The sequence below is a fragment of the Sinohyriopsis cumingii genome, chromosome 14 (genome assembly GCF_028554795.1).
Source record: "Sinohyriopsis cumingii isolate HCF-2022 chromosome 14, ASM2855479v2, whole genome shotgun sequence".
NCBI lineage: Eukaryota > Metazoa > Mollusca > Bivalvia > Unionida > Unionidae > Sinohyriopsis > Sinohyriopsis cumingii.
In genome coordinates, this window is record NC_142974.1 from 53244836 (window position 1) to 53255030 (window position 10195).

At 35.2% G+C, this 10195-nt stretch overlaps 1 protein-coding gene across 1 annotated transcript; it reads left to right on the top strand.

Annotated features, from left to right (window-relative positions):
* Window positions 1–1593: 1593 nt before the first annotated feature.
* On the top strand, window positions 1594–5318 carry LOC149783813 (uncharacterized). The gene has a single exon (XM_089933169.1). The coding sequence runs from the start codon at window positions 1700–1702 to the stop codon at window positions 3659–3661; it is 1962 nt and encodes a 653-aa protein (XP_089789295.1). The 5' UTR covers window positions 1594–1699; the 3' UTR covers window positions 3662–5318.
* The last annotated feature ends 4877 nt before the right edge of the window (window positions 5319–10195 follow it).

Sequence of the window (10195 nt, forward strand, 5' to 3'; positions counted from 1 at the left end):
GCAGCGGAGTGTGCTGGTGACGGAGTGTGTAACTCCATACATGTAAACTTTGAGCCATGGGATAAGTTTGGGGGTTTGTAAAACCCAGAGTGTTTTTGGGACTGTACAGATACTTTGTATATCTGTCCCTTTTGTTTACATAATTTCACTATTTGATCATTTCATTGAGTTAATACAGTTTACTATATGAGTAAAACACAATTGTTTACTATTCGAGTAAAACACATCAATATTTTCGTCGTGAAATCGCTGTGAATCATGCACCCCTTGTACTTGTACAGTGCAAAGTCATTAATTTGTGTTTTCATTATTTAAGTCCGTGCGTTTTATGTTAATTGATCCAATAGATGGGTCATATACACGCACATATTAATCATAATTAATTGCTCATTCAAGTTTTTCGTTATTAAACATTGTATTTTATCACCATCAAAAGTGTTCTGTTGTAAATCCGAAATCCCACCCAGTAATCTTGTTACAGATGGAGATAAATATACACTATTTCGTTTGCCAAGGATTTAGATATATGCACGGATTTCATATTTATGGCATAAACGATTTGTTTTAATAAATTAGTGCTGATTCACTTAACTATTTGTTCAATGAAAAGCGATGTTGCATATTCTAAACATGTAAGCTTTCCGTAATAAATATTGTAAACTAAAATGCTATTGATCTAATTTTTGGTAACATTTACCCCAATCGAAGCTACAATAGTTCCTATCCAACAAATAGAATTAGTGTACTTTAAACTAATTATTGTTAGTTTCCTTTAAGAACGTACATTTTACTTTCAAACTGCTGCTTTCTACGTTTCCACCGATCCCTATACCCTCGTGATAAAATTGCATGATATAATCGATACAACCTGCTCATTTACTTCATGACAGACGGATGCACTATTTTCCTGTTATAATTTTGTGCTGCATTTAAGTATGACAAACAATCCGATATTGTCGCTCACACAATTCCATTTACATTATATCTGCCATTTGGCTATTATGGTAAATATTTTTTTTATGAAATTGAGAAAGATAATGCAACAAGAAATACTCTTTTCTTCAGAAAATAATAACAACCCAAATACCCGCATGAACTCGGATCAAAATTATTACTAGATTAGTACCCAGTGTTTTTAGAGCATTTTCCTCTTTCGTTTTGGTGGTGATACTTATATTCTTGGAATTGATTGAACGGAAATTGTATACTCGTTAGAGGTTTTGATGTGTGGCCGGGAAAGAAAGCTGTGACCCGTAGCACGCTGATTTGCTTAAACTTAAAACTCTCATACAATGTAGGAAAACCTACGACATGAACTTCACGCTGAGTTCACTGAGTTCATCGTGTAAGATTCTTCAGATCAATATATGATTTAATATAATTTAGACAGTGGTAAAAGTTCATTACTGACAAACACATATAGGAGGACTATATAGGAAACATAATTCAGATCGAGTCCGTATGAAGGAAAATCAGTGTAGAGAACAAGGTGTAGCGCCTAATAAAAATTGAAATTTTGGACGATTGGAAGGAAGAGTCGGAACATATACGATGTTATATTTGCGTTAGCCGTGACCAATCGAGTATGCCCTTGTCAACAGATACAAACCAGGATTTAACAACAACGTTATACAAGTGAAGAAGTAGACATTATTTGGGTGTTTTCCTTTCTGAGTTATATAATAGTTTAGTGTTAAAAATGGCGGCCGCTAAAATCGAGACTGAAGATGTGCCATGTTGTCCAATTTGCTTGGAACAGTTCAACATACCCAGACAGTTGCCGTGCGCCCACTCCTTCTGTGAGAAGTGTTTACAGTCTCACATAACAACCGAGGCTACGAAGCATACGAACCTGATACATGTAATGTGTCCAGTATGCAGAAATCCTGCAAGTCCATCTATAAAGGACAGACAGACAAGTGAATGGGCGATTTTGTTTCCAGTCAACACAGTCTTACAATCAATCTTGCCAACAAAATCGAAAATAGGTCGTTTGTGTGACGCATGCAACACTGATGGTACCACTGTTTCGGCTGAAGGATTCTGTGTATTATGCAAAGAGTCCATGTGTGGAAATTGTTTAAAAGTACATAGGAAGCTGAAAATATCAAAGGATCATAACATTCTAAGTGTGGAGGAATTAGAATGTAACCCGGAAAATGTGTTGAAATTAGCACAAGGCTTTACATGTACTCGACATCATGGAGAAGATATAAAATACTACTGCAGGGATCACAAGGTTCCATGTTGTGGTGCTTGCTTCTTCCATGGCCATAAAATTTGCTCAGAAGTGATCGACTTGAAAGAAGAACTCCCTGCTCTGCTACGTGAAAATAAGCCAGTTGAAATAATTGCAGATATGAAGAAAATTGAGGCCCATCTAAAGAAATTTATGGAGATGAACGAGTCAAGTGTTAATAACCTTGAGACACAAGTTAATAGACTGTCAGACGAAATCCGAAAAGTAAGAAAGGAACTAAACAACGTTTTCGACGAGTTAGAAAAATGCTTGAAGACAGAGGCAAACAGAATTTACAAAGAAGAATTTATCAGGAAACAGGAAGAGAATCATCAGTGTTTGTCGTTAATTCATGCTGTGAGAAATTCTCACTTTCTTTTTGAAGCAGTAGATAAATATGGAAGCAACTTACAAAAATTTCTGATGGTGGCAAAGATGAAGTCCCATTTATGTTCCTATTACAATGTGGTTGAAGAAAAGTACGAGAAAACTGACACAATAACATTTGATGTGGAATTCGCAACTCTGAGAAAATCCATTTTGTCTCTCCCTTTGTCTGATTTGGGTAAAGTTGCAACAACAACCATCTCCAACACACTACCCCTAACATTTCTGCGGAATTCATTTAAAGACTGTCGTGTCATGAGGGTTGATGTAATTGATCTTAAAGTCCCTACAGATAATGCACCATTGTATACCGGTGTCACATTTCTCCCTGGAGACAGGGTGCTACTTGCTGATCATGACAATAAACAATGCATCCTACTAAGCTCTTCCTATCAGTTCATCACAAGTCATACACTAACAGGTAATCCATGGAACCTCTGCGCACTGGATGACCAGGACGTAGCAGTGTCATTGTATAATCAGAATGAAATCCAGATCCTGTCAGTGGTGTGTGATGTCATCAAGCCACTCAGAATAATAACAACCAATTGCAGTGGACTAGCAGCTGCAGGGAAGCTGGAGATGGTTGTGAATGGTAACTGTGGTAGTAACAACAGTCAACTGAGTGTGATTAACACGTGGGGAGATGTAAAGTGTACTCATCAGTATGATTCGGGATATTACAGCTACAACTCCGTAGCTCTGAATAACAAGAAAACACGAGTGTATGTTAGTGTGGATAGTTTAAATTCACTCCTCTGTTTTGACATGGATGGTAGGGAGCTGTTTACCTACAGTCCTGACAATCTTAGAGGCCCCAGGGGAGTAGCTGTGGACAGATTTGACAACATCTATGTTGTTGGATACAGTTCTAACAACATTCATCAGCTATCACCAGATGGGTCTGTCCTACAGGTCGTAACTTCAGAAGTGCCCAAGTTTCCAATGGCGATTTGCATTCACAAGAGTAAGGATATGATAATCATCACGAATGAATCAGATGAAAGAAAACTATACATTTATCAATTGAAATAAACAGAAGGCCCATTTAGTGTGGCATTCCTGTAATGTCACGTAGGCCTTATGAAAGCAATATGCATATGCATTTGCTTTGGTAAAACAATCCATGTTAAGATGTAAATAAATGCTGAGCAAATAGCATCATTTAACATGCATAATTGTTCCATTTATTATTAATATTTTTATTATTATTATTGATAGACTATTCAGAATAATCTGGTAAGAAAATGAATATACAAAATAATATTTAAGTTAGATACAAGAAGCAGATTTTTATAATAAATTTGATAAATATTCGCACATTATAAATTACATGATTAGATAATGTAGAAGGCAAGTAGTCTATTTCAATAAAACATATTTATTGTTTTCAATGCTTGGGCAGTATAAATGTTTAAATCACCCATGGTAATTAAAATTGATAGATGATGATTAATTGCAACCAAGACATAAATCCAGAGATTGAAATATTGCTGGAGTATCTATCTGTCGAGATTCGGAACAAAGTTTGCTGACATCAGCGTGAGCAAACTATTTTCGAGGTTGAATTAAAAACAAACATAGTTTCTTAACCAAAGAATATTAAATATAGCATTAAATGAATGAATTATTAATTGAAGAAAAACAGCAATTCAGAAAAAGGCCATCTCTCACTGCAATGTATTCCAGACTCAGTTTTCTGAAACAGTTGAAAAAATTTAGTTGCCAGGAAAGACATTTCACAACAACAGAAATAATGAATAGTTTTAAAAATAAAACTGTATGATGCCTATCCTTTATCCTTTTGTTAAATGCATTTACTTAAATGTGCTAAATGTCAGGTGGATAGATATTTCCTTTATAATACAGTTTGCAGTGCTATTGGTTTATTATTATTATTATTATTTTTATTTTAATCTGAACCTATTTGTATAAAAAATGAATATAAAATTGTATGCAAATCATGAAAAATTGAATGATATAATTTTCCTTTTGATATCATGCAAGTTACTAAATATAAGTACATAATCAATTACATAAATATATAATATAGAAATACATACAAAAGTTGAACAGTGACTTTAAATTATCTACAGCCTGTAATAGGCTATAATAACAAGGGATTTTGTAGAATGCCCATTGTACATATTGTTGAACAGGAACAAATTATAATCAATTGTAATTGTTCCACTTCAAAAGTTGTAACTATTATGAAATCCAAAAATAAATATTCTGTGCATTTCATGATCTTAAAGTAATGCGTTTTTGTTAATCTAGTGTCTCGCCACCCTTGACATGTTGATCACTATAAATCTGCCTGTCACTGTCTATCTGTCTGATTCTGTAAAAACAAAATTAAGAAAGAACAAAAGAACCAGTCCCTTACCATACAGCATTTCAGTGTACACACTTGTTGCATATCAATGACATGTTTTTTTGTGCCATCAGGAACAAGGTGACATGTATTTCTGTACTATCAGGAACAAGGTGACATGTATTTCTGTGCTATCAGGAACAAGGTGACATGTATTTCTGTACTATCAGGAACAAGGCAACATGTATTTTGTGTGATTATAGCTCAGGAAATAGGTGACCTGTAGTTTGTACTATCACAACTCGGGAACAAGGTCACCTATATTTTGCTAGGCAGTGGATTAGTGAATTTTTTAATAAAAATAATTTGGATAATTTACTGAATTATCATTTATATTTTATCACTGATGGAACTATATTTTGGTCAAAACATACTTACGTCCCGTTTCATTTTCTATTATTTTGTTCTCATCTACTGTACATGTACCTGTCACGTCTATAGCTCCTGCAACCAAAATTGCAATAGAAAATCCCAGTACTGATGAAATCGCAGTAGACCCGTTATTGTCAGGTGCAACAAGTGATGGCGAAGATCTTTAATAAATTGATTTTCAAATTATCCAGGCAAAATATTTTTTTCAATGTGGCAGATTTAAGAAAGTGAATTCTACTGATGTTGTTGACTACCTGGAAGAACATGCACATATCAGCACTAAGAAAAAACCTGAAGGCGACTTGAATTTGTTCATGGCTTTTCTTCAGAGTGATGGGAAACAAAGTTTAGTCCTTCATCAGAGTCAAACCAATGCATTGCCTATCAGGAGGTGACGAATATGAACGCTCATCACTAAGACGTATCATTTTATCAATTGATCACTATCTATGTATAAAGTCATATGGTGTTTCAATAATAAATGACAAAACGAGGATATCAGACCCGAATTCTGACAAAGACCTACAGAAGATGTATGACATTAAGACTGAATGCTGACAATCCAGTTGTTTTTTTTACATTCAATGTGGCCCATCTCTAAAATGCACTTTGGAATGTGGAGTGGAAAGTAAACATACAGTCTATTGTGGGGTGACATATCCATACAAATAGGAAAAAGTCAGCAGGTCCTGGAGTATCTTGTTTATAGTACTGAAAGACAGACAAAAATAAAAGCCTAGGTTAATAATAAGATATATAAGGTAACAGAAGTGTTGAATCATTGCAAATACTTTGAGAAATGTTGAAATATTTAAAACAGAATCAGTGTAAATAAGGGCAGGATGTTAAACATACATTTCTGGACTTATGCTTAGTGTAGTAACTAAGCTAGCTTTTGTAAAAAGTTTTACCTGCTTGAAAAAAATAGCCTTCTGTCACTCTGGTCTAACAATCATTGCTCAAACTCATCAAAAGTGCTGCACATTAAACACTATGCTGGTTACAGAGTTCCTGGTATACTTCAAATCAAATAGCAAAGTACCAAAAAAAACTCAAGTTAGCAAGCATAGGTTTCAATTTCATATCCTTGTAAAAGATGAACAAGCCGAGCACAGATCTGAAAATAAAAGTATGCATAATAACCTTAATAAATAAAAATTAAATCAATAGAGTTCCCATGCTGTCATTAGGATGACCGATCATACTGGTGTACACATGAATAAAATCTAATAAAGTCCTTAATTCTCATTCTCAGACTAACAAACCCAAGACCATACTCCATACCTGAATACCCTCAAATAGATCCTATAGGTCTTTACAAACTTTATAGAGACAAGCAACCTGCAGGGATAAAAGGCACTGAGTCCTTTTCTCTCTCAATAAATGTGGCACACTCCAAACATGGACATTACTGGTACAAAAAGACACTCGTGTGGATCAACAAGTTATATGGAATCATGAGTGAAATGATGGCTGATGCAGGTCTCTCTCTCCCAATGATAAGTGTATAACTTTATAGATCATGTGTAAATTTCATAATGTTTAAACAGAAGTAATCTCATCGAAGTAATCCTCTTGAATTCAAAATATTTGTCTTAATTCTCATCCAAATCTGCGCATAATAAGAAGCAATAAATTTCCAGTTAGGTAAAAAATGTAGTAATTATTCGATATACCTGTATCATCGCAGGTACTTAGGTAAAATTGTGTAGAAAAGTAAAGAAAACTCTAAAACTACTGTATTATAACATATCTAAACTATGAACACCTGCATATATACATACCACTGACAAATACATGTCTAATATATATAATTTCTATTTATAGTATTCAGAACACCCTCATCCAGAAGCTAAATGATGAAGGAATTCCTCCAATAGTTCAAATATCAGGACATAAATAAATACAGCAACTCTGACCCTGAATAAAATGGAAATATTTCCAACATTTTGTCCAAAGCACCTACCCTCCTGACTGCCATAAGTGAAATAGCCCCACCAGCAATGCCTTTGTAAGAGAATGACAATCAATTTCTGGCCATGAAATCTCAGGTTTTTTAAAAAAATGATATGATTCATGGTGTCTTCCATGTACAACGTCTATGAATGTGAAATTCTGTCACTTTCACAGACTGCCCAATATGTCAGTGACACACATGAAACTGACTGCAGGAGTGTCTTCACTTTGGAGGAAATGCACACATTATTCCAAGTGACATGGATAGTGACTAAACTACACACGAAATGTGCACTAGATCTTGTATGCATGTTTAAAAGTTGCTTACAGGTTCATATAGTCCTGTCATTTTAGCCAAATGTAGCTTCATTCATTCGCCTCTCCCACAGATTCAAAATGTTCAAAAATGGCATCTTGTCAATATCACATCAGTTTAACTTTAAGGAAACAATTACACATTGATAAATCACTTGTTTTTTTTATTTTTTATTAATGAACACTATTATACTGAAACTTGCAGTTTGTTATTATACCAGTTATTGGTTCTTTCGTATTAATATGATGTGGAAATAATTATGTTCTCAGGTGCACACAACACAGTAGAACAAGTATGGTAAAATCATATTACTGTAAGAAGTCTGCTATGCTACTGTGAATATAAAATATTAAAAAAATTTGCTTTCATCTCATGGGTGAAAAATACTGAGTTTTTCTTCCACTTGATGAAATCTATAATTTATTCACTCCATACCAACAAGTATCCTCTACATATTCCCTGTCTGAGCAAAGCCAAATCAGAAAATATAGCCTCCTGAGGGGTAATAAGTTAATCAGATATAAATCTGCACTGTAATATGCACTGATCTCACATACGAGAAGTCCCTGATCAAAATCAAATCGAGTACACAACTCAAACTGAGTACATGACTCAAATTGAGTACATGGCTCACAGAAAGTAACAAGTTCTGCCAATCTAATGCAAGACGACCTAATTCTTATGCATGCATATCATTCATGGATCTGATATATATAAAAAATCTGATCAGAAATATGATCTCCTGAGTGGCACCAATCCATGTAAGTGAGCAGCATAATCAAGGCATAAATATTGCTCAAATCTGTACTCTTCTGAGATTTGCCTTATGAATACATATGAATCTTGCTCATTAGGAAACTCATCTGAGATCTTCATGACAAAAGTATATATTCTAAGCTGAATCAAAATTGGATCAGAAATATGTTTTCCAGAAGGGTAATAATCTCAGTCATTCGTATGGAAGACAACAGATTCATATGAGTGTATCTCCATGCTGGATCAAAATTGGACCAGACATATGTTTTCTAGACTGGTAACAAGCTCAACCAATCAGATGCAAGACCAACACATCAATGACTCTTAATACTGAACATCTCAGATCATAATAATAAAAAACTTATATTCCAAGTCTGATCTAAATCAGATTGGAAATATGGCTTCCATAGCACTAACAAGTTCAGACAATCATGTGGAGGATAATCACATTAGGATGAACAGATCTTGCTCTTATATCCAGCATACTAATAAAATCCTAGATAACAAGTTGTATCACTAACATGGCCTCCTAAGTGGCAACAAGGGACTACTGAAGTGTGGATTATGCTTACACTTGGCCTTTCTGAGCTAAACTATTTAGAGTAATATAATCTGACGATTATGTTCCTGCAATGGCTACAATGACAGACTGCCATGGACAGCACTATATTCTCCTTCCAGTGATAGTGGAACATAAAAAAACCGGTTACACATTAGTTGAATAAGATCAATACAAGACAGACTAATAATTGACATATGCAAAAGACTGACTGATAATTGACATATGCAAAAAAGAGACTGATAATTGATATGTGCATAAGAACGACTGATAATTGACATGTGCCAAAGAGAGACTGATAATTGGCATGTGCTAAAGACAGACTGATAACTGACATGTGCATCACACAGACTGATAACTGACATGTGCATAAGACAGACTAATAATTGACATGTGCAAAAGGCAGACTGATAATTGACATGTGCATAAGACAGACTGATAACTGACATGTGCCAAAGTTGTTGTTGTTGAGGGGTTTAACGCCATTTTTCAGCACACGATAGGCTATACATGGCGGCCAGTATTAATGGTGGAGGAAGAACCCGGAAAAATCCCGGAAAGAACCACCAACCCACGAGAAGCTACTGGCAATCTTTCTCACATGCCCACATTGGCTGAATCTTTGACTCGAACCACCGCAGACAGAGGTGAGATGGCAGTGATCCGTAAGAAAGAGCGCTTTAGACCACTCGGCCACTCAGGGCCCCGACATGTGCCAAAGACAGACTGATAACTGACATGTGCATCAAACAGACTGATAACTGACGTGTATAAGACAGACTGATAACTGACAAGTACATAAGACAGACTGATAATTGACATGTGCATAAGACAGACTGATAACTGACATGTGCATAAGACAGACTGATAACTGACATGTGCCAGAGACTGATAATTGACATGTGCATAAGACAGACTGATATCTGACATGTGCCAAAGAAAGACTGACAATTGACATTTGCAAAAGATAGAATGATACATCGCATATTCCAGAAACAGACTGAAAACTGTTCAATGTTGCCCTCTTAGTAAGAGGGGTGGTTAATTGGATTTGGCTGGTGTTATCTAGAGGATGACCTTCCTCAGTGTTATAGCCCTGTGGGAGTGAAGAAAGAATAGAATTTCAACAGAGAACTGATCAAGAATACTGGGAAGAAACAAAGCAATATGAGCCATCTTAGACAAGAAAACACATTTAACCAAATAAATCTAATGCGGCAATTCCAATTCAATCTA